This window comes from Salvelinus fontinalis, chromosome 18, assembly GCF_029448725.1.
Source record: "Salvelinus fontinalis isolate EN_2023a chromosome 18, ASM2944872v1, whole genome shotgun sequence".
Taxonomy (NCBI): Eukaryota; Metazoa; Chordata; class Actinopteri; order Salmoniformes; family Salmonidae; genus Salvelinus; species Salvelinus fontinalis.
Genome location: NC_074682.1, coordinates 6,890,247 through 6,916,696, shown reverse-complemented (window position 1 = coordinate 6,916,696; position 26,450 = coordinate 6,890,247). Strand labels below are relative to the sequence as shown.

General features: G+C 43.5%; 1 protein-coding gene across 4 annotated transcripts in view; it reads left to right on the top strand.

Moving 5' to 3' along the window:
* The window catches only part of LOC129814868 (rho guanine nucleotide exchange factor 3-like), a 96,930-nt gene that overhangs the window by 54,186 nt on the left and 16,294 nt on the right, over positions 1 to 26,450 (top strand). For 2 of the 4 annotated variants that reach the window (XM_055867977.1, XM_055867978.1), the window contains 2 exons: positions 23,325 to 23,432; positions 26,254 to 26,430. In XM_055867977.1, coding sequence (XP_055723952.1) covers positions 23,325 to 23,432; positions 26,254 to 26,430 — 285 coding nt within the window. Of the gene's footprint in view, positions 1 to 15,383; positions 16,374 to 22,397; positions 23,150 to 23,324; positions 23,433 to 26,253; positions 26,431 to 26,450 lie in introns of those variants that run through there. The other 2 variants (XM_055867976.1, XM_055867980.1) reach the window with 2 other exon arrangements.

The window sequence follows — 26,450 nt, the reverse complement described above, 5'->3', positions numbered from 1 at the left end:
ATGGATTACACGGAACCCAAACTGGCTGCGCGCGTGCGCCATCGTGCGCTATCGTGAATTTATTTTGTCCCCCTACACCAAACGCGATCACGACACGCAGGTTAAAAAATCAAAACAAACTCTGAACCAATTACATTAATTTGGGGACAGGTCGAAAAGCATTAAACATGAATGGCAATTTAGCTAGTTAGCTTGCACTTGCAAGCTAATTTGTCCTGTTTAGCTAGCTTGCTATATCTAGCTAATTTGTCCTGGGATATAAACATTGTGTCACGACTTCCACCGAAGTTGTTCACTCTCCTTGTTCGGGCGGTGTTCGGCGGTCGACGTCACCGGCTTTCTAGCCGCCACCGATCCATGTTTCATTTTTCCTTTTGTTTTGTCTGTTTACACACCTGGTTCCCATCTCTTAATTATGTTCCTTATTTAACCCTCTGGTTTCCCTTTCTGTTTTGTGTGTGATTGTCTTTCGTGTATTCCGGTGTGTTGTATTTTGAGTCCTGTTTTGTCATTGTTTGGAACGGGATTTTGTTACGTTTTAGATTGAGTAAATCAGTGATTGTTACTCTTACCTGTGTCCTGCGCCTGACTCCTTCACTATCTTTTAGATAGACTCTGACACATTGAGTTGTTATTTTACCTGAAATGCACAAGGACCTCTACTCCGACAATTAATCCACACATAAAACGGCCAACCGAATCGTTTCTAGTTATCTCTCCTCCTTCCAGGCTTTTTCATCTTTGAACTTATATGGCGATCGCATCTAAACTTTCATAGTATTAACACGACAACCGGCAACAAAGTTCGTCTTTCAATCACCCACGTGGGTATAACCAATGAGGAGATGGTACCTGCTTCTATAAACCAATGAGGAGATGGTAGAGGCAGAACTTTCAGCGCGATCTGCGTCAGAAATAGAAAGGAGTTCTATTTTAGCCCTTGGCATCGCAGACGCTTGTTTGCGCGCGCGAGCAGTGTAGGTGCAATATTTGAATAAAATGGATTTCTAAATTTATTTTGCGACGGTCACACACGCGACGTGTCCGGTCTGGTCAGCATGTTAGTCCGCTGAGACAGGCGCGGCTCAGACAGGTCTTGTACCAATGAAAAATATAATACATTCGCACTGCTCGACTAAAGACATCTCGGTCGACCAACAGCCTATCGACCAAACAATCGACCAGTTGATTAAATGTGGTCAGTTCTAGATTTGATGTTGAGAGCCAAGGACTCAGTCGTACCTTCCACATCCACAGTAGCCTTTAGCAAATAGTCTATAACTGTGTATGTAGGTTTTCACTTTGAGGGCCAAGGACTGGTTTCACCTTCACAATAGTCTACAATAGCCCAAAGTTAAACACTTAAGGGTCATGACCCCATTTGCCCCATGTGGGTATTCGGTGGCAAAGTGGGCACGGGCTAGCCCACATCAGCCCAACACGGGCTAGCCCACAACAAGCCCACACCAAGCCCGTCATGGGCTATCCCAGGGTTTCCCAAAGTCGGTCCCCCCTCCCCCAGCTGATTCAAATAACCAAATCAGCTTTGGTTATTTCAATCAGCTGTGTAGTGCTAGGGTAAAAACAAAAATGTGCATCCCAGACTTTGGGAAACACGGGGCTAGCCGCCACCAAGCCCAGCTACAGGCAGGGGCTCATTTGAATAATTGAAGGTGTGATTTGCACACAATTCTATTTGTGCAACCATTACTAAGCGTGTTGTTCCAGTTTAAGGGTTCTGTTGTGTGATGCCCACATTTGTTTTATATTGTATTGTACACAGCCAATGATGAAGTCTTTAAAAAAGATACAGTAAGTGCATGTGACGTGCTCTATGAGAAGCTTAACATTTTATCTTCAGAAAAATATATGTATGATAGGTCAGAACGTGACACTTAGTTCCTTTTTATGTCTCTATTTTGGTTTGGTCAGGGCGTGAGTTGGGGTGGGCATTCTATGTTTTGTTCTATGTTTTGAATTTCTGTGTTTGGCCTGGTATGGTTCCCAATCAGAGGCAGCTGTCAATCGTTGTCTCTGATTTGAGAACCATACTTAGGTAGCCTGTTCCCACCTGTGTTTGTGGGTAGTTGTTTCCTGTGTTGTGTTTTGTCACCTGATAGGACTGTTTTGTTTTTTCGTGTTTTCTCCTTTGTTATTTTTGTGTTCAGTTTAATAAATTTAACATGGACACGTACCACGCTGCATTTTGGTCCGATCCTTCATACTCCTCGTCAGAAGAAGAAGAAAATCATTACAGATAGTATATGTATGATAGTGCTTTCTGATACACTGGAAAAGTTATCCTTTTCGTGCAACAACACTTTCCCATCTATTTCCTATGTTTCACCAGAAAATGAATGTACGTGTGAAGACACACTTGCTAGAAAGGTGCAAGTATTCTAGAGAAATATACTGCAATTGGCATAATACCTTTTACGGGGCTTTACGTGTACTATGTTTGATGCTGAAAGCTAGTCTTTTCCATATTTTTTAGTAATTAAAAGCTCTCCCCACCGGAGTCAGCACGGAGGGACTGGAGGCCATAGACGCATCCTGGAAGTGGTATACGGTGATGGATCAGGTGCTAGTGGGCTGCCACTTCATCGCCCCATCGGTCATCATCTCCTCATCCTCCCAAGGTGCAGCTATGGGCTCCCTTCCTTCCCAGAATGGCCCAAATGTGGGCTGGAGCGGGAGAAGGAGGTGACTGCCAAGGAGGCATGACCATTTTAGAGGCCATGATTAAGAAGTAGTTTTATGTATTTTGTATGTACAGTATTGTATTTCTTTTTTTAAACCCAAAGTGAATTTCATTTAAAAAAAAAAAGTGTTTTCTTCTTTGTAATTCAAAAATAAAAAGTGATACAGGTACATCTACTGTTGATGTGTTTTACTTTTTTTAAATTCCACATAAAAAAATGCACTTGCACATCTGAGCTATCTTGTTGCAGAAACCCGTACACTGCTCTTGCTAGTATCACTTTTTTATTGAAGTTTATTTGTCGGCCTCTTGGCCTTCATCTGAGCTTTTTTTGCTCTACTAAACTAAATAAACCATCTGTGGTATAATAATTGCCGTTTTCTATAGAGCTTTTCATAATGTCATGCGCATCAAAAGTATAAAAAACGAATAAGCAATACATGATCAAAAGTAGCCTAGCTATAGTTGGCTAGGTTAACCACTAGAGGCCAAGTCTGAGTGCATGGATCCTCTAAAGATGGAGAGGGACAGTTCATGGCTTGATCAGAGGAAGGTGGTCAGGGAGATGGTTGATGAAGATTGAATTTGGTAACGATCTTGTAGAGGGCTACCAGCCTGATTCGTGTAGCCACTGGACTTCTCCTTCACAGTGTATGGCACCTACTTGGCTGATGCCTCAGAGGCTGTGGGTGCCAGAAAGCTCACGACACACAGTTCAGAGTAGTAGCCAGTCTTACTCATTACGAGCCCTCTTCCTCAGCACTGCATTCCCCTACTGCATCTCCCATTACTCTCAAGCTTCAGGTGACTCTTCAGTTGATATACACGTAGGCCTACTGTACACTCAAGTTTACTCCAAATACGTAATTCCAAATGCTAGCTACTTAGCTAGCGTTAGCCCAAAACAACAACACTCCGGCGAATGGAAATGTCAGTGGGTGGGGCTACAGACATTCCTTTCCAGTCCATGTGAAGCCGTTACTGATGGTGTGTTCAAGACATTGAGGTATAAAAGAACAAGACAGCTGGGAATATGGGGGAAAAAATGTGCGGCCAGCCAACTCGGAATTACAAGTGACAAACTCTGCATCTTCCTAGAGCTCCGATTTCACCGACCTGAAGATCACCGACGTCACGATTTTTCCCTCTCAGCTCATTTTGCTTTTGAGGTCCCAGTTGTCTTGAATGCACCAAAAGTAATACGTTTCGGCTGTGGTATACTGCGGATAGTATTTGCTAAATAGTGCGTAGTACGATTAGTAAACAGTATGCAGTTTAAGTAAGTAGTATGCAAGTGTAACGTAGACGCTGGGAGGCGAGAAGCAGGTGGTAAGTTTAATATAACAAACAACATGGAACGAAACAATGTAGGAGTAACGTCTAGACTTGAACAACATAAACAATGCCGCCTGGGGAAAGAACCTAAGGGAGTGCCAGATAAAGGGGAGGTAATGAGTGAGGTAATGGAGTCCAGGTGTGCCAAATGATAAAGCGCAGGTGCGCGTAATGATGAATGCCAGGTGCGCGTAATGATGGTTCCCAGGACCGGTGGTTAGTAAACTGGTGATGTCGAACGCTGGAGGGGAGGAGCGGGAGTAGACGTGACAGCAAGCCAGATTTCATACACTGCCATTGTATCACGTTCCCTAAGTACCTTTATGGCTTGAAAATTATGCAATTCATGCATTCAATTAAAAGTGTCATAAATAAAGGATAAATAAAATTATTCTTAAATAGCAAAGGCGCATCGGCCCAATGTTGGGCAGCCTATATGGGGTTAATATTTTAGCCCGCATTGGGCCCACATCGGGCCAATGTGGGCATGTTTGCTGGGAAAAGACAGACTTATTTCTGGCAAAGTGAGGGCTGCCTTCAGAGGGCTGCCTATACTGGGCCACACTGGGCAAATGCCTTGGGGGCCAACGTGCAGCCAATATTTTAGCCCACGTCGTGCCAATGTGAAGATGTTTTCTGGGTAACAGCTAACAGCCAGTGTGTTGCTCAGTGTGTTGTTCTTTACTAGATGCTTATTGGAGTAACGGCTTCTAATCTCTACCTCTGTCCTGATGTATGGCTTTGAGCGCAAGAGGTGAGCGATGTGGACAGGAAAGGCGTGTATATATATATGTGTGTGTGTGTGTGTGTGTGTGTGTGTGTGTGTGTGTGTGTGTGTGTGTGTGTGTGTGTGTGTGTGTGTGTGTGTGTGTGTGTGTGTGTGTGTGTGGGAATTCCGAACTGTGTGTGAACTGAGGACAGGCAGTGTGTGTGTGTGTGTGTGGACAGCCTTGTGTTTATAGCCCACATATTACTACTTATCAATTTTGAAACTGACAATACATCAGGTAGAATGTGAAATCAAACAAAGTACATAAGGACATTGTGAAGCTAAACATTCTGTTACAATACATGCTGGTTGAACAATGAGTGACTATGATTAGCGATTGTTCAGTAATGGGGAAAACACACAAATGTGTTTGTGTTGAGATTGGGTTTCTCTTTGGTTACTAAATAAGTTATTTGTTCCAGAGCTTAAGAAACTCACTGATCTAAACTAAAGGCTTTGGTTGAATTAATTTGTGCATACCGTAGCAAAACATTTGGAACTGAAAATGAAAACAAGCATTTCTTATTGGACAGGTCTCTCCCTGTTTGCCTGTTTTCTTCCATTTGGTGCCTAATGAACATGACCCTGTTGTGATAAAGGAAGGTCCTAACTGAGAGCCCTCCTCTATAACATTGATCTACTGTGCGAAAACAAATACCATGCCCTAGATTAGGAATGGGCAACTCCAGTCCTCGGGGGCCTGATTGGTGTCACACTTTTGCCCCAGCCCCAGCTAACACACCTCCAATAATCAACGAATCATGATCTTCAGTTTAAAATGCAAATCGTTTAGCTGTGTTTGCTAGGGATGGGGAAAAAGGGTAACACCACTCCGGTTCCGAGGACTGGAGTTGCCCATCCCTGCCCTAGATGTACTAGAAAAGCCAATATGGACATGGCTACAACGATGAAGGGCTTTTGACATGATGAGACGGTGAAAAGACCCTGATGCAGAGTAACACACACACATGCAGTATTCACTGAAACATAAGCATAATGACAATAAATTCTGAAAGGCACTTGCCCATCGAGCAAGTCAGGAGTATTTTATCGTTACCCAAAGATTATGATCACTTGCCCGAACATTTCAATGAACTGTTTACATGCAGAACTGCAATATACTGCATTGCCTGCCTTTCACCTACATATACAGTAGGGGAGGAATAAGAAAGATCAGTACTGGAATTCCTTGTATTTTGGTTGCGACCAGAAAACATTCTCAGAGTAAGCTCAACTTGCCCAACTGCCGCAAATGATCTGTATTTCACTTAAACAATGGGGATGAACTAGAAATATAATTTGTAGGCTAGGAATTCTTTGCAGTTTGGTTGTTTTCATATAACTTGCCCAACTGCTCAGTTCACCTGCCCCAGGCAATAGGACAACCCTTAATGTCAATCGCTGGAACTGATAATGACAACCGTGATGAGAGGGTGTCAGCGAGGACGGTGGGGTGGGGGTTTAATTGTATTGCATTGTAGTCATGTGCCAGATGAATAGTAAAATAGCAGGCTGTTAGACATGGACAGAGAGAACAGAGAGAACGCCCAGTCAGTCAGTCCTGTCATTTGCACTATGGTAAATCGACATACTGGATGTAACAGACTATAATTTGATTGTCGGGACACAGAGCTGCTCTCCTGGTGTGAGCCTTGTTTGTAGAACACCAAGCCTGCTTACACACACAAACACACGGACACATCTTTGTTTCAGACACACACACACACACACACACACACACACACACACACACACACACACACACACACACACACACACACACACACACAGCCTCTAATTAAATTAATGGACAATGAAGAATTAAGCATCTGTTATATGGTTCAATGAGTCTTTATTTCAACCCCAACAACACCCACACAATGCCATCTAAAACACATACACACATGCAAAAACACACACACACACACTCCTCTCAACACCACGGGACTGTGTGAGTCCCTAGCTAATTAGCACAGTCTCTCATCTCCACTCATCAGAGCATCAGACCAATGTAATATGCAGGAAGTTCAGTCGACTGCTTCACTCTGCACTTCATCAGGCTCACAGCATTACTCAACCCTGCCAGACAAGCTTGACTGAGCTGAGCTCCCTCAGTGTTCAGAACTTAGACCATAGAGATAGAATATTTGGTTGGATAGGTCAGAAATGACATCTATCTGACTCACATCCAGGTTTCCAATACTTTCTATTTAAAAAAAATTATAAAAATATAGAAACATGAATCTGTCTTGTGTTCCCTCATTCAATGTTGTTTGAAAGTCACTTTCAGATTAATACAGGTGCCAGAGGGCAGGTTTTTGTACAGGCATGGGGTGTGAAGAGTTATCATGATCTGCTCGGACTGACATGGATCTGCAGAGCTGCCATTTGATCTCTCTGGTGGGTGGAAGGTTATCATAAAGGTCATGTATTAATAGCGTGCCTTCAGAACACCATCAGATCCGATGTTCCTTTCTCACTGATAACAAACTGACACAGGTTTCAGTCAGGTCCAGAAAGCCGGTCTGACTGACTGACTGCTCTAGTATGTTGTTGAATAAGGGGAGAAAAAAAATCACACGCTTAAAATAGTCTTGGAATATCTAATAGATCTTTGTTAACCCTGATGAAGGCTGGAAAAGGGCACAAAGGGCTGTTGGATAACATACTGTAATCATCACACATCCTTCCTGCTATTCAGACTTCTTGTTTTAATCACACATCATTTACCCACTTTGGGGGGAAATGAGGTTAGTAGACTTGCATAAAGAAATATATGTAAGTGTATTTAAAATAAATACTGCTTGCTTATAACCATTATGTAAAATGTATGTTTTAAAAAATATATATAGAACAGCTGAGGTCAGATGTCTATCAGCAGTGGGCCTGTAGGGTGCTTGAGCAGAGTATAAACAATATATCAAAGTCTCTGAGATTTCACATATATTTGCCAACAACCATAAAAATCAGTTTTTTTTATTTGATTAGCTGTTTTAACATAACTTGATTTGTGTATTGATTGTCCATATTGACACAACTTTAAAGTTCACACTGACCAGCTAGTCGAGTCAAGTCCTATTGAAATGTGATACGGAGAGCTGGATGGATACTATTCTGCCTTTACACGGAGTCGTTGACCCGTGTAGCAGTCCTGACATCTGACCGACACACAGACACAGACACAGACACCTCCCCGTCCCCCCCGGCCCTGTGACAAACACATTGTTTATTTTGCAGTCTACTCATCATCATCATCATCAGCTTCCTCTTCTCCTCTCATCTCAACTCTTTCTCCACCTGAAAACAGGATGTAATCGCAAGCTGAATCTAGCATGTCATTTCCTGTCACAAACTCCTGTCACGAACTCAGATACCTCCTGCGCCTCGACTTGTTGTTTCGGCCTGTTGTTTTCCCGAAATGGTATTTATTTTTATTCTGTTCATAAGAGTTTGTGTCAACACCTGCTACCAGATAGCTAGCTAGGTTGCAATGGAGCCCGCTTTGCCTGGAATAGCTAACGAACATTTCCAGCGCTGTAGAAGCTATGTTTGTTATGCTCTCGTCCGGGACAATATTGACCATCTTGATTTCCCTTGTGGCTATTGTTTGTGTGCGGAGGTTTTCAGGAATGAGGTGGCTATCCTTAGCAAGCAAATTTCTATTCTGCACGCACTTCTGGAACGTTCTTGTTCTCCACTCCTGTACCTATGAACTAGAGTTGCAGTGCGCTCAGAAAGATTTCAGACCCTTTGACTTTTTCCGCATTTTGTTACGCTACAGCCTTATTCTAAAATGTATTGTTTTTTCCCCCTCATCAATCTACACACAATACCCCATAATGACAAAGCAAAAACAGTTTTTTATACATTTTAGCAAATATATCTTAAAGACACAGTGCAGTCAAAAACTGGATTTTCCTGTTTTTTTTAAATCTACACTCAGTGGCCAATTTATTATGAAAATCAAAATGGTTCGCTCCTACAGGCAGTGAGTCACGTGGCCGTGGCTTGCAAGCAGGCAGGCGCCGATGCATTCAGTTACTGTTCGATTGAATGTTAGAATGGGCAAAACGAGTGACCTAACCGACTTTGAGCATGGAATGAGCGTCGGTTCCAGTATCTCAGAAACGGCCGGCCTCCTGGGCTTTTCACACACACAACAGTGTCTAGGGTTTACCGGGAAAGGTGCGACAAATGAAAAACATCTAGTCAGCGGCAGTCCTGTGGGTGAAAACCGCTCGTTGATGAGAGGTCGAAGGAGAATGGCAAGAATCGTTCAAGTTAACACACGGGCCACAAACAGACAAATAACAGCGCAGTACAACAGTGGTGTGCAAAACGGCATCTCAGAACGCACAACTCAGCCCATCCGTGACAAGGATCGATATTACAGCAGACGACCACACCGGGTTCCTCTCCTATCAGCTAAAAACAAGAAGAAGCGGCTCCAGTGGGCACGCGATCACCAACACTGGAAAAACATCGCCTGATCCGACGAATCGCGGTTACTGTTGCGTCATGCTGATGGCAGAGTCAGGAGTCCATGGTCCCATCCGGCCTGGTGTCAACGGTACATGCTCTACCAACTGAGCTACACAGGACCATAATGCTCTTTTAGTGTAAGAGCTGTTTGAAAAGACCGCCTGAAATTTCAGCCAGATGTGGTGGGATGGGGTTTTGGCCTGCCTGGTGACATCACCCGGCAGTAAATTAGTTAAAGACCAATAAACCTCTGCCATTAACAGCTTCTTTTTTTCCCCATTACACCCTTCCCACTCAGACCACTCCCAGACAGTCCTAGCTTAGTTCTTGCTTTAGAAATTACTCATTGCTAAGAAGTTATTTTTGTTTCTTTTTGACATTTTTTTTTATTGAAAACAATCACACTAAGGTACTTAATTGTTACCCAGAAATGGCTTGATACCGTGATAAAAACGGCTGCAAACGGCTGCATTGGACCACACTTGAGGTTGGAGAATGGATAAGCAAGAAATGACAGAAAAAGTGACTCAAAAAGGGATTGACATGAATCCCCTGTAGTTGTTCTGAATATTAAGAAACTGCAAGTTCCCAGCAGATGTAGTTCTACTACTGTATGGTGATGCAAAGAAAAATGCCAATCCTCGGGTGGACAATAAAGTTATATTATATTCTACTCATGTAGTGTGCTTCAACACCATTGCCCACAGTGATGCCAATGACTGCCAGAGGGCTGGTCCACTGTAGGAGTACACTAATTAGAACACGTCCCCATGTTGATCTTTTATTAAATGGAGCACCATCGCAACAAGTTCAACTGGGTCACTAGGCACAATATGACACATGAATAGTATAGTTCTAATTCTTGGTAGTTGTACCTATTCTTTCCTCTTGAGCTCCTTTTGAGTAATCATATCACCTACTGTATATCATGTTTGTATTTGTGTCATCTCACTGTACCTGCGTTTTATCTATTGACCTATTTATTAGACTGATTGCTGAACAAACAGGAAGCTGTCGTATGGCTGACAAAAACAGGTTGGACCGAGACATAATCCAGGGGTCAGTGAGTTATCCTATAAAGTCCCCAGCCAGCCAGCCAGGTCAGGATAGAACGACTATTTTCTTTTGTCTGATTTTGGGTACCCTGAGGAAGGCACAGTGATGCTGAAACGTTGGTAAATACCCATTAAATTGCTGGGAGATTATACATGGTGTGTGCGACTTTCTTTATTATGATAGTTTATTCGCCGTTAGTCAGCATCTCCACACAAAACTATTATTCTGGGTGTGCGCCAGCTCATGCTTTTTTATTTATTTTTTATGATGCTGATAAAGACAGCAGGGCCGAGATTCACAAAACACTTCTTATGCAAAAACTTTAAAAGCTTCTTAAGAAAAAAATAAGATAGTTCGTAATTGTAATACCTCAACAATATCTTAAGATTTAATGATTTTCTTACGAACTTCTCAAACATCTTTGTTACTAGGCAACCATTTTAGCTATCTACAGTTGAAGTCGGAAGTTTACATACACTTAGGTTGGAGTCATTAAAACCACTCCACAAATATATTGTTAACAAACTATAGTTTTGGCAAATCGGTTAGGACATCTACTTTGTGCATGACACAAGTAATTTTTACAACAATTGTTCCAACAATTGTTTAAGTATTTCACTTATAATTCACTGCATCACAATTCCAGTGGGTCAGAAGTTTAAATACACTAAGTTGACTGTGCCTTTAAACAGCTTGGAAAGTTCCAGAAAATTATGTCATGGCTTTAGAAGCTTCTGAAAGGCTAATTGACATAAATTGAGTCAATTGGAGGTGGATGAATTGGAGGTGGATGTATTTCAAGGCCTCCCTTCAAACTCGCTGCCTCTTTGCTTGACATCATGGGAAAATCAAAAGAAATCAGCCAAGACCTCAGAAAAAAAATTGTAGACCTCCACAAGTCTGGTTCATCCTTGGGAGCAATTTCCAAATGCCTGAAGGTACCACGTTCATCTGTACAAACAATAGTACGCAAGTATAAACATAATGGGACCACGCAGCTGTCATACCGCTCAGTAAGGAGACGCATTCTGTCTCCTAGAGATGAACGTACTTTGGTGCGAAAAGTGCAAATCAATCCCAGAACAACAGCAAAGGACCTTGTGAAGATGCTGGAGGAAACAGGTACAAAAGTATCTACACTGCTCAAAAAAATAAAGGGAACACTTAAACAACACAATGTGACTCCAAGTCAATCACACTTCTGTGAAATCAAACTGTCCACTTAGGAAGCAATACTGATTGACAATAAATTTCACATGCTGTTGTGCAAATGGAATAGACAAAAGGTGGAAATTATAGGCAATTAGCAAGGCACCCCCCAAAACAGGAGTAATTCTGCAGGTGGTGACCACAGACCACTTCTCAGTTCCTATGCTTCCTGGCTGATGTTTTGGTCACTTTTGAATGCTGGCGGTGCTCTCACTCTAGTGGTAGCATGAGACGGAGTTTACAACCCACACAAGTGGCTCAGGTAGTGCAGTTCATCCAGGATGGCACATCAATGCGAACTGTGGCAAAAAGGTTTGCTGTGTCTGTCAGCGTAGTGTCCAGAGCATGGAGGCCCTACCAGGAGACAGGCCAGTACATCAGGACACGTGGAGGAGGCCGTAGGAGGGCAACAACCCAGCAGCAGGACCGGTACCTCCGCCTTAGTGCAAGGAGGTGCACTGCCAGAGCCCTGCAAAATGACCTCCAGCAGGCCACAAATGTGCATGTGTCTGCTCAAACGGTCAGAAACAGACTCCATGAGGGTGGTATGAGGGCCCGACGTCCACAGGTGGGGGTTGTGCTTACAGCCCAACACCGTGCAGGACGTTTGGCATTTGCCAGAGAACACCAAGATTGGCAAATTCGCCACTGGCACCCTGTGCTCTTCACAGATGAAAGCAGGTTCACACTGAGCACATGAGCACATGTGACAGACGTGACAGAGTCTGGAGACGCCGTGGAGAACGTTCTGCTGCCTGCAACATCCTCCAGCATGACCGGTTTGGCGATGGGTCAGTCATGGTGTGGGGTGGCATTTCTTTGTGGGGCCGCACAGCCCTCAATGTGCACACCAGAGGTAGCCTTACTGCCATTAGGTACCGAGATGAGATCCTCAGACCCCTTGTGAGACCATATGCTGACACATGCACATTTGTGGCCTGCTGGAGGTCATTTTGCAGGGCTCTGGCAGTGCACCTCCTTGCACTAAGGCGGAGGTACCGGTCCTGCTGCTGGGTTGTTGCCCTCCTACGGCCTCCTCCACGTCTCCTGATATACTGGCCTGTCTCCTGGTAGGGCCTCCATGCTCTGGACACTACGCTGACAGACACAGCAAACCTTTTTGCCACAGTTCGCATTGATGTGCCATCCTGGATGAACTGCACTACCTGAGCCACTTGTGTGGGTTGTAGACTCCGTCTCATGCTACCACTAGAGCAGGAGTGTCAAACTCATTCCACGGAGGGCCTAGTGTCTGCAGGTTTTTGTTTTTTCCTTTCAATAAAGCCCTAGACAACCAGGTGTGGGGAGTTCCTAACTAATTAGTGATGTTAATTCATCAATCAAGTACAAGGGAGGAGCGAAAACCCGCAGACACTCGGCCCCCCGTGGAATGAGTTTGACACCTGTGCACTAGAGTGAGAGCACCGCCAGCATTCAAAAGTGACCAAAACATCAGCCAGGAAGCATAGGAACTGAGAAGTGATCTGTGGTCACCACCTGCAGAATCACTCCTGTTTTGAGGGGTGTCTTGCTAATTGCCTATAATTTCCACCCTTTGTCTATTCCATTTGCACAACAGCATGTGAAATTTATTGTCAATCAGTGTTGCTTCCTAAGTGGACAGTTTGATTTCACAGAAGTGTGATTGACTTGGAGTTACATTGTGTTGTTTAAGTGTTCCCTTTATTTTTTTGAGCAGTGTATTTCCACCGTAAAATTATTCCTATATAGACATAACCACTGCTCCAAAACCGTCATAAAAAAGCCAGACTATGGTTTGCAACTGAGCATGGGGACAAAGATCGTACTTTTTGGAGAAATGTCCTCTGGTCTGATGAAACAAAAATAGAACTGTTTGGCCATAATGACCATCGTTATGTTTGGAGGAAAAAGGGGGAGGCTTGCAAGCTGAAGAACATCATCTCAACCGTGAAGCACGGGGGTGGCAGCATCATGTTGTGGGGGTGCTTTGCTGCAGGAGGGACTGGTGCACTTCACAAAATAGATGGCATCATGAGGATGGAAAATTCTGTAGATATATTGAAGCAACATCTCAGTCAGGAAGTTAAAGCTTGGTCGCAAATGGGTCTTCCAAATGGACAATGACCCCAAGCATACTTCCAAAGTTGTGGCAAAATGGCTTAAGGACAACAAAGTCAAGGTATTGGAGTGTCCATCACAAAGCCATGACCTCAATCCTATAGAAAATTTGTGGGCAGAACTGAAAAAGTGTGTGCGAGCAAGGAGGCCTACAAACTTGACTGAGTTACACCATTACTGTCAGGAGGAATGGGCCAAAATTCACCCAACTTATTGTGGGAAGCTTGTTTAAGACTACCTGAAACATTTCGCCCAAGTTACAATTTAAAGGCAATGCTACCAAATACTCGTGGAGTGTATGTAAACTTCTGACCCACTGGGAATGTGATGAAAGAAATAAAAGCTGAAATAAATCATTCTCTCTACTATTATTCTGACATTTCACATTCTTAAAATAAAGTGGTGATCCTAACTGACCTAAGACAGGGAATCTTTACTCTTTGTATGTAAACTTCCGACTTCAACTGTATCTAGCTAGCAATGGCAATCATGTTAGCAAATGTCTTACTGAGATTACTGTTCTAAAATATGTTCTTGCATTTAAAATAATCAATACGTAAACTTTCAGATGAAGTTTGTGAATGAATTAAACATGTTAAATGACACTTCACTGAGTGACAATATGAAAGCCAGTGTTTGTTTACAGGCAGGCAGTAGCTTTAGGGGTGAGGACTGGCTGGGGCCTGGGCTCGTCCACACATGCACTCTTACACACACACACACATGCAGGCACACATGCACAGACAAACATACGCACACACACTTCCCTGGTCTGTTAAGAAAACACAAAGCCAGGAACTTCTCAGCCCTCCAGAACAAAGACTTAAAACTGGGATCCATTTCTTGTTGGCTGAAACAGGAGCTGCAGATGTGATGTGCAAGGCACCCCACCTCTGCTCACTGAACCGGAAGTTGTTGCTGTTCATGGCGAGCTACTAGGGGGTTGAATTAATGTTGTTTTCTCTGCTTTTATTTCTATAATAATGACTGGACCAAATCATAAAAGGAAAACATGCAAGGCAAGGAACCCCATGTGGAGGTGTCAGATTTAGGTTTATGTCTCAAGACTTTGAGACAAGTATTTGACTCTGATGTGTGCCACAGAAAGTATTTGACTCTAGTGACAAAATTAAGGAAATTAGAAGGGGGGAGGGGGGATATTGGCAAGGCCATTTTCTTGCCTGCCAAAATCCCCCCTCCCCTCCCCTCCCTCTATCTTGGGACTGCAAGCCTCACTTCATAATCATTTTGGTAGCTCATGTTGACCAGTAACGTGTGCCACAGAAAGTATTTGACTCTAGCCACAAAATTAAGATAATTGGAGGGGGGATTTCGTCAAGGCCATTTTCTTCCCTGCCAAAATGCCCCCCCCCCCCCCCCCCCCCCCCCCCCCCCCCCTTCTAATTTCCTTAATTGTGTTATTAGAGTCAAATACTTCGTGGCACACATCAGAGTCAAATGCTTTCTATAGAACAAACTTCTTGTCAGGATAGGCAACCGAAATGAATAATTAATGTATGTGTGTTATATTAAACATAGAGGGAGTAAAATGTAGGCAAGCAATAAATATTTCAGAACAACTACTAGTCGAATAAGACATGGGAGAGATGCCGATTTTTGGCAAAGAGATTTATTGCTAGACTAATACAATTGAATCAAATAGCCAAACCGAAAACTGCAGACATTACGACTGCCACCCACGCGATCAAAACGCCATTAAAAATACAATGAAACGCAGCCTAGCGTGATCATAGACAGCTGCCTTGAAGGACAAATAAAAAATGCTTTCTGCTACTAAGATCAGTGAAATGTTGGCTGAACTGACAACGGAGTGCAAAGCAGAAATCTCAACTAGCAAGCAAGTCGCAGCAATGAAGATTTTGAGTGTGTGCGCGTTCACGCGAAGGGGGATTCTGGCAAAGGGGGGAGATTTTCTGCACGATACCTGTTACTTGCAAAGAGAAGAGGGTGGAGCTCTTCATTCCGCTTCTGATCCTTGTTCTATCTGTTCGCTTAACAGGTATGGACCCAGAATTTAATCGAGCGTCTGACCAATTACGCTAGACTTTAGTTCTGGGTTAACTGACATTACTCTTAGTAGGATAACTGGCTTTCCCATACTGCACAGAACACACTGTTATTAGAACAGGGTAGCGGAGAGGTGTGCGTGAGAGTCTATCGTGACAGAGGATTTCAAATGGCGCAAATAGAAAAACGGACGCACCTGCAGTGCTTTAAAGGTATAAAGGCACATAGGCCTAACGCATGGCTGGGCACATTCTGCAGCTCAGTTTAGCTCTATTCAGATCGGATGTGGGTAAGGAGATATTTCTCTCCAATGCGCGACGCCCTCACCCGCTCTCTGATCCTGGGTGCAATTTACACACTGAGCGCATATAGTAGGAGGATTTCGTTCCTGGCAGTCGCAGTTCCCACAAACAGCGGAGTAGGCGCACGCAACTCGCCTGGGATGAGTTGGCAGGAAGAGCGGTTTGATTTTACACTATTTGAACTTGACTTCTCGTAACCTTCGCGAGCACAGTAACTGCTGGAAGAAGTGCATGTGACTACCCTGCTGCGTTTATAACCTCCGTGGACGGGGAAGGTGACAGCAGCATGGTGGCAAAGGATTATCCCTATTACCTCGTCGTGAAGAGGATGAACTGCGCACTGGAGGTGCAGACAGTCAGCAGAAACACCCACCCGGCTAAAGAAGTGGAGGTAGGGAGTTTAATTTGCGATATAACTATTATCGATTGCATTCAATTGTTGCAGTTTGTACACGGTGAAAATGTACCTTCGCGCATGCACGTACTTGCACACTAAGTGGAGGCAGACAGTTTATAGGACATACACTGCCCTACTACTTTGTTGCGCGTTTGTTGTGGATATTTAATCAAACTGTTGAAAAATGTGGAGTCCTAAGGAATACATTTAATCTTTTTATGAAATGTTGACTAAACAATATAGTGAATTACCACGATAGAGCACATTTAATGCCACGCTGCACTGGTTCGGATGATTTCACTATTTTAAGTAAAAAATATAAATACATAAAGTAAATGTCATGATATAGGAGTAAATTACATGAATCACATTTTTAGTGTTATTATTGCTTTTGAAGTATGGAGTATTTTTTTTATATATACATACAGTACCAGTCAAAGTTTGGACACACCTACTCATTCAAGTGTGTGTTTATTTTTTTGTACTATTTTCTACATTGTAGAGTAATAGAAGACATCAATCAACACTATGAAATAACACATGGAATAATGTAGTAACCAAAAAAGTGTTTTTTAGATTCTTCAAATAGCCACCCTTTGCCTTGATAACAGCTTTGCACACTCTTGGCATTCTCTCAACCAGCTTCACCTGTATGGCTTTTCCAACAGTCTTGAAGGAGTTCCCACTTATGCTGAGCACTTGTTGGCTGCTTTTCCTCTCTGCGGTCCAACTCATCCCAAACCATTGCAATTGGGTTGAGGTCGGATGATTGTGGAGGCCAGGTCATCTGATGCAGCACTCCCTTGGTAAAATATTGAAATTTCCTTGGTGAAATAGACCACAGCCTGGAGGTGTTGGGTCATTGTCCTGTTGAAGAACAAATGATAGTCCCACTAAGCGCAAACCAGATGGGATGGCGTATCGCTGCAGAGTGCTGTGGTAGCCATGCTGGTTAAGTGTGCCTTGAATTCTAAATAAATAACAGATAGTGTCACCAGCAAAGCAACATCACACCTCATCCTCCATGCTTCACGGTGGGAACCACATATGTGGCGATAATCCGTTCACCTACTCTGCATCTCACAAAGACACGCCAGTTTGGATAAAAAAAATCTCAAATTTGGGCTCATCAGACCAAAGGACAGATTTCCACCGGTCTAATGTCCATTGCTCATGTTTCTTGGCCCAAGCAAGTCTCTTCTTATTGGTGTCCTTTAGTAGTGGTTTCTTTGCAGCAATTCAACCATGAAGGCCTGATTTCATGCAGTCTCCTATGAACAGTTGATGTGTCTGTTACTTGAACTCTGAAGTGTTTATTTGGGCTGCAATTTCTGAGGCTGGTAACTAATGAACTTATCCTCTGCAGGAGAGGTAACTCTGGGTCTCCCTTTCCTGTGGTGGTCCTCATGAGAGCCAGTTTCATTATAGCGCTTGATGGTTTTTGCGACTGCACTTGAAGAAACTTTCAAAGTTCTTGGAATTTTCCGGTTTCACTGACCTTCATGTCTTAATGTAATGATGGACTGTTTCTCTTTGCTTATTTGAGCTGTTCTTGTCATAATATGGACTTGGTCTTTTACCAAATAGGGCTATCATCTGTATACCACCCCTACCTTGTCACAACACAACTGATTGTCTCAAACGCATTAAGAAGGAAAGAAATGAACTTTTAACAAGGCACACCTGTTTAATTGAAATGCATTCCAGGTGACTACCTCATGAAGCTGGTTGAGAGAATGCCAAGAGTGTGCAAAGCTATCATTAAGGCAAAGGGTGGCTACTTTGAAAAATCTCAAAGAAAATATATTTTGTTTAACACTTTTTTGGGGTTACCACATGATTTAATGTGTTATTTCAGAGTGTTGATGTCTTCGCTATTATTCTGCAATGTATAAATAAAGAAAAACCCTTGAATGTGTAGCTGTGTCCAAACTGGTGCTGTATCTCTAGAGCCTCGTTTATCTACACAACCGGAACAAAAGTATGTGGACACCTGCTCGTCGAACATCTCATTCCAAAATCATGGGCATTAATATGGAGTTGGTCCCCCCTTTAATGCTATAAACAGCCTCCACTCTTCTGGGAAGGCTTTCCGCTAGATGTTGGAACATTGCTGCGGGGACTTCCAAGCTTCCATTCAGCCACGAGCATTAGTGAGGTCGAGCACTGATGTTGGGCAATTAGGCCTGGCTTGCAGTCAGTGTTCCAGTTCATTCCAAATGTGTTCGATGGGGTTGAAGTCAGGGCTCTGTGCAGGCCAGTCAGGTTCTTCCACACTGATCTCGACCAAGCATTTCTGTATGGACCTCGCTTTTTGCATGAGGGCATTGTCATGCTGAAACAGGAAAGGGCCTTCCCCCAACTGTTGCCACAAAGTTGGAAGCACAGAATCGTTCTAGGATTTAATTGTATGCTGTAGCGTTAAGATTTCCCTTAACTTGAACTAAGGGACCTAGCCCACATCATGAAAAACAGCCCCAGACCATTATTCCTCCTCCACCAAACTTGACAGTTGGCACTATGCATTGGGGCAGGTAGTGTTCTCCTGGCATCCACCAAACCCAAATTCGTCCATCGTACTACCAGATGGTGAAGCGTTTTTTATCACTCCAGAGAACGAATTTCCACTGCTCCAGAGTCCAATGCAAGCGAGGTTTACACCACTCCAGCCGACACTTGGCATTGCGCATGGTGATCTTAGGCTTGTGTGCGGCTGCTTATCCATGGAAACCCATTTCATGAAGCTCCTGATGAACAGTTCTTGTGCTGCCGTTGGAACTCGCTGAGTGTTGTAACCGAGGACAGATGATTTTTACGTGCGACCCACTTCAGCACTCTGCGGTCCCGTTCTGTGAGCTTGTGTGGCCTACCACTTAGCGGCTGAGCCGTTGTTGCTCCTAGACGTTTTCACTTCACCACAACGGCACTTACAGTTGACTGGGGCAGCTCTAGCAGGGCAGAAATTAGACTAAAGGACTCATTGGAAAGGTGGCATCATACTGCATGACTGTGCTACGTTGAAAGTAACTGAGCTCTTCAGTCAGTCCTTTGTACTACCAATGTTTGTCTATGGAGGTTGCATGGCTATGTGCTCAAATATATACACCTGTCAGCAATGGGTGTGGCTGAAATAGCCGAATCCACTCATTTGAAGGGGTGTTCACATACTTTGTGTGTAATATATATAGTGTATCTAATCTACAGTCGTGGCCAAAAGTTTTGAGAATGACACAAATATTAATTTTCAAAGTCTGCTGCCTCAGTTTGTATGATGGCAATTTGCATATACTCCAGAATGTTATGGAGAGTGATCAGATGAATTGCAATTAATTGCAAAGTCCCTTTTTGCCATGCAAATTAACTGAATCCCCCAAAAACATTTCTACTGCATTTCAGCCCTGCCACAAAAGGACCAGCTGACATCATATCAATGATTCTCTCGTTAACACAGGTGTGAGTGTTGACGAGGACATTGCTGGAGATCACTCTGTCATGCTGATTGAGTTCGAATAACAGACTGGAAGCTTCAAAAGGAGGGTGGTGCTTGGAATCATTGTTTTTCCTCTGTCAAACATGGTTACCTGCAAGGAAACACGTGCTGTCATCATTGCTTTGCACAAAAAGGGCTTCACAGGCAAGGATATTGCTGCCAGTAAGATTGCACCTAAATCAACCATTTATCGGATCATCAAGAACTTCAAGGAGAGCGGTTCAATTGTTGTGAAGAAGGCTTCAGGGCACCGAAGAAACTCCAGCAAGCACCAGGACCGTCTCCTAAAGTTGATTCAGCTGCGGGATTGGGGCACCACCAGTACAGAGTTTGCTCAGGAATGGCAGCAGGCAGGTGTGAGTGCATCTGCACGCACAGTGAGGTGACGACTTTTGGAGGATGGCCTGGTGTCAAGAAGGGCAGCAAAGAAGCCACTTCTCTCCAGGGAAAACATCAGGGACAGACTGATATTCTGCAAAAGGTACAGGAATTGGACTGCTGAGGACTGGGGTAAAGTCATTTTCTCTGATGAATCCCCTTTCCGATTGTTTGGGGCATCCGGAAAAAAGCTTGTCCGGAGAAGACAAGGTGAGCGCTACCATCAGTCCTGTGTCATGCCAACAGTAAAGCATCCTGAGACCATTCATGTGTGGGGTTGCTTCTCAGCCAAGAAGTGGGCTTACTCACAATTTTGCCTAAGAACACAGCCATGAATAAAGAATGGTACCAACACATCCTCCGAGAGCAACTTCTCCCAACCATCCAGGAACAGTTTGGTGACGAACAACGCCTTTTCCAGCATGATGGAGCACCTTGCCATAAAGCAAAAGTGATAACTAAGTGGCTCGGGGAACAAAACATCGATATTTTGGGTCCATGGCCAGGAAACCCCTCAGACCTTAATCCCATTGAACTTGTGGTCAATCCTCAAGAGGCAGGTGGACAAACAAAAACCCACAAACTCCAAGCATTGATTATGCAAGAATGGGCTGCCATCAGTCAGGATGTGGCCCAGATGTTAATTGACAGCATTCCAGGGTGGATTGCAAAGGTCTTGAAAAAGAAGGGTCAACACTGCAAATATTGACTCTTTGCATCAACTTCATGTAATTGTCAATAAAAGCCTTTGACACTTATGTGCTTGTAATTATACTTCAGTATTCCATAGTAACATCTGACAAAAATATCTAAAGACAATGAAGCAGCAGACTTTGTGGAAATTAATATTTGTCATTTTCAAAACCTTTGGCCACGACTGTACTATCAGTCTATTTATTTATTTTTCAAGGCCGCCTTCCGCACGTCTCTGATTCAGAGGGGTTGGGTTAAATGCGGAAGACTCATTTCATTTACTGCATTCAGTTGTACAACTGACTAGGTATCCCCCTTTCCCTCATCTCTCTCCCCTGTAAAGATCAACGACTAAGTGACTGGCATTTCACTGAGATGGGATGCTGCTGCTGATGATATTGATTGCCACATGAACAGATGGCAGAGCCCGAGGTCCTATCGCTAATATCAGTTAGTCTGCAGATTATGGTGGTTGGATTGCATAAGAAGAATTTAAACAACATTGAGTTCACAGTAATAAATCTCTGCTGACAAGTCATATTCCCTACATAGTGCAAATAGGCTGAACCACAAATGGCACCCAAGTAAGCAAGTAGTGTTTGATTTAACTGGGAATGGATCACGTTTGGAGTTGATGATAGATACTGTTCAAATTGACACCGTTTGTAAAGTCTGAATTGTACTGCCACTCATTTCTCTCCAGTTGAGAGAATATAAGGGCTATATTTTTTATATATATATATATATATATATATATATATATATATATGGAAATACCAACATAAAGGGGTTTGGGCCACCACAAGCCCGAACAGCTTCAAAGCACCCCTGCATGGATTCTACAAGTGTGTGGAACTCTATTGCAGGGATGCTACTTCATTCTTCCACCATCCTTTGGTGTTTTGTTGATGGTGGTGGAAAATGCTGTCTCAGGCATCGCTCCAGAATCTCCCATAAGTGTTCAACTGCGTTGCTATCTGGTGACTGACACAGCCATGGAATAGGGTTTACATCGTTTTTCATGCTCATCAAACCATTCAGTGACCACTCGTGCCCTGTGGATGGGGGGCATTGTCGTCCAATGGGGCCATAGCCATGGTAGCCAAAAGAATGGCCTGCCCAGTATTTTTATACATGTCCCTAAGCATGGTGGGATATTAATTGCTTAATTAACTCAGGAACCACACCTGTGGCGAAGCACCTGCTTTCAGTATACTTTGTATCCCTCATTTCCTCAAATGTTTCCATTATTTTGGCAGTTACCTGTATCTTGTATGAGTCATAATGGCCCTGCTTTTTTCCTGCATAGCCAGATCTATTGTGTGTGTGTGTGTGTGTGTGTGTAAACGTGTGAAGCAGGCATGTGTGAATTGTGATAAGGGGGTACCCAGTCTGAAAAGACTGTGTTCCCAGAATACTGATCAAATAGCTGCAGTGACGTCACAAGGAGAGAGCAGGAGAAGGGGGGGGGAATGGAGGATGGGAGAATAGAGTGATAATGCTGCTGCCAAGGGGGTTTTGCAGGTTGCAGATATTTTCCCGTCAGTCTGTTCTGATTCCGACTGACTGCAGCGACTGGAGGTCGGATCTCATCTTCTAATGTTATCCTGACGGAGTGCTGCAGAAGGAACCAAAGGGCATTCTAAACCTCTTTTCCCTGCTGTAAGGTCAAATCGTCTGTCGTGATAAGAACAGGACACTGAAGCCAAGGCACAGCCTGAGAAACCTGCAGAGGTGACAACGAGGGAGGGAATGAAGAGGGGATGGGGGAATCATAGAAAAAAGGGAAACATGCACGTCTCACTGGTTAAGATGCTGGAGTTGCAGACAAGACATCATCCTTCATTTCTCGCTCACTTCCCGGCTACCTGTGTCTGTGTTCTGATTACAGGAAACCTTGTATGTTTGACTGACTCTGTATACTGTAACCTTGAGGGGCACCGAGGAGAGGAGAAGACCTTACATGTTTTTGGATGTGTGTAGATGGGACAGGGGTAACCCCTGGTTGACGGTGCAACAGCTGGTTAGGAAGGCTGAGGCTCCGTGGTCGTGACGGGGGCGGGGGGGGATAGAGAGAGGACTAGGTGCGATGAGGATGAATATTATCCTCCTGGTCTCAGATCTGGTCAGTACTGCTGGTTCACCTAAACTGGCTCCAGTCTTGAAGCTTTGGTGTTGATGGGATCCAATGGAGATTGTGACACAGAAGGTATTAACTACTGTGACTCCACAAACCTGCATGTTTAATCTGCCCCACCACCACCTTTTTCTATCTTCATCTTTCCTCTGTTAAAAATAAAATAAAAAAAATCTGCTGTCTCCCCTCTGTTATTTAACACAGTCGGATACAAACATTAATCACAAAGTGTCTTTGGTCTCTCCAGGAGCCCTGTAACAAGCGGGTGAAGCCTCTTTCTCGGGTTACATCGCTGGCCAACCTCATACCTCCAGTCAAGGCTGCACCTCTGAAGCGGATCGGACAAACACTGCAGGTACAACACTACACCACCATTTATAGTCTACTGAAATAACTATTCTGACAAATACGAGCACAGGACAAAACACTACAGATAAAGTGTTAAATATCATTGGTAACACAAACTTTTTTTTTTTTTTGCCTGAAGGTCTGAGGCATTATGATGTGGTAATAATGTATTGTTAAACTTGTCATGAGTACAGTTCCTTCAGAAAGTATTCATACCCCTTGACTTTCCAGATTTTCTTTTGTTACAGCCTGAAATAAAAATTGATTCAATTTAGATTTTTGGTCCCTGGCCTACATTTGATACCCTATAATGTCACAGTGGAATTGTTTTTTTTCTCTCAAAATGAATACAAAATGAAAAGCTGAAATGTCTTCAGTCTAAGTATTCAACCCTTTGTTAGGAGAGCGTAAATAGGTTCAAGATTAAACGTTTGCTTAAAAAGTCAGTGCATTAGGGAAGTATTCAGACCCCTTGACTTTTTCCACATTTTGAAATGGATTAGATTGATTTGGAATAAAAACAATCTACACACAATACCCCATAATGACAAAGCAAAAACAGGTTGACATTTTTGCAATTGTATTAAATATAAAAAACTATCACATTTACATAAGTATTCGGACCCTTTACTCAGTACTTTGTTGAAGGACCTTTGATAGCATTTACAGCCTTGAGGCTTGTGTATAACGCTACAAGCTTGGCACACCTGTATTTGGGGAGTTTCTCCCATTCTTCCCTGCAGATCCTCTCAAGTTCTGTCAGGTTGGATGCCTGAGCGTTGCTGCACAGCTATTTTCAGGTCTCTCCAGAGATGTTCGATCGGGTTCAAGTCCGGGCTCTGGCTGGGCCACTCAAGGACATTCGGATACTTGTCCTGAAGCCACTCCTGCGTTGTCCTTGCTGTTTGCTTCCTGTTCGAAGGTGAACGTTCACCCCATTCTGAGGTCCTGAGTGCTCTGGAGCAGTTTTTCATCAAGGATCTCTATGTGCTTTGCTCCGTTCATCTTTCCCTCGATCCTGACTAGTCTCCCAGTCCCTGCCTCTGAAAAACATCCCCACAGCATGATGCTGCCACCACCATGCTTCACTGTAGGGATGGTGCCTGTTTTGCTCCACACGTGACGCTTGGTATTCAGGCCAAATGGTTCAATCTTGGTTTCATCAGACCAGAGAGTCTTGTTTCTCATGGTCCGAGTCCTTTTTAGGTACCTTTTGGCGAACTCTAAGCGGGCTGTCATGTGCCTTTTACTGAGGGAGTGGCTTTCGTCTGCCCACTACCATAAAGACCTGATTGGTGGAGTCCTTCTGGAAGGTTCTCCCATCTCCACAGTGGAACTCTGTCAGAGTGACCATCGGGTTCTTGGTCACCTCCCTGACCAAGGCCCTTCTCCCCCGATTGCTCAGTTTGGCAAGGCGGCCAGCTCTAGTAAGTCTTGGCGGTTCCAAACTTCTTCTATTTAAGAATGATGAAGGCTACGGTGTTCTTGGGGACCTTCAATACAAGACTAACCTAAATGACAGAGTGAACAGAAGGAAGCCTGTACTGAATACAAATATTCCAAAACATGCATCCTGTTTGCAATAAGGAACTAAAGTAAAACTGCACGTAATGTGGTAAAGAAATTAACTTAACATTAACAAAGCGTTGTGTTTGGGGTAAACACAACTGAGTACCACTCTTCATATTTTCAAGCATAGTGATGGGTGCATCATGTTATGGCACTAGGGAGTATTTTAGGATAAAAATAAATGGAATAGAGCTAAGCACTGGCAAAATCCTAGAGGAAAACCTGGTTGTCTGCTTTCCAACAGATACTGGGAGACAAATTCACCTTTTGAGCAACACAATAAGCTAAAACGCAAGGCTAAATATACACTGGAGTTGCTTACCAAGACGACGTTGAATGTTCCTGAGTGGCCTAGTTACAATTTTGACTTAAATCGGCTTGAAAATCTATGGCAATACTTAAATGGCTGTCTAGCAATGATCAACTTGACAGAGCTTGAATAATTTTTTTAATAATGTGCAAATATTGTACAATCCAGGTGTGCAAAGCGAGAGACTTGAGACTTTTCCAGAAAGACTCAGCTGTAATCACTACCAAATGTGATTGTAACATGTATTGATGTGACTACTGCAAATGAGGTATTTTAATTTGTACATTTGCAAAACGTTGTAAAAACACTTTGTTCACTTTGTAATTACGGTTATTTGTGGGGTGTGTAGATGGGTGAGAGAGAAAGAAATGAACTTAGGCTGTAACATAACAATGTGGAATAAGTCAAGGGCTATGAATACTTTCTGAAGGCACAGTATGTATCCCCTTAATGTCTTATCTCCTAATGACTAAGACAGCCATTTTGAGTCAATGCAATTGAAATTACACCATGCATGTCTACAAAAAACATGAATAGCGTGTTTGGCCGACCTAGAAGGCCCAGCCATAGCCAGCTTATCTGTTATGTTCTAAGTCCAAATCAATCACTTTCCAGACCATCATCCACTAAGTAAGCCAGCCCTCATCTGACCTGTGTATGATGTTGTGTTGTGTTCTGGATTATTCTGACCTCACTTGTTGCAGAGTGTTTGAATAGAATAGCATTACAGACAGGATAATCTAGACAATAGTACAGTAACATACAGATATCAGACATAAGGTAAGTGGCATATGAGAACAAGTGTGTTGGTATGGTCTTTTTTTATATCCTTCCTAGTTGATGTCCTATGAAGGACAATTTTTCTAATCTTTTGTCTTTTCATACTCTTCTCTCAATCACTCGCACAGGACCACTCACCTTCCTGTGTGTCTCTCTCTCTATTCCGCAGCGTTCCATCAGCTTCCGCAGTGAGAGTCGGACAGAGTCTGTCATGCCTCCCAGACCATGGACGCGGCCGGCTCCGCCTGCCAACACCAAGCGGCGTGACAGCAAGCTGTGGAGCGAGACCTTTGACGTGCGGCTTGGACACCAGATGCTGTCGTCCAAGGAGATCAATCGCCAAGAGGTGAGGAAAGCTTTTCGACT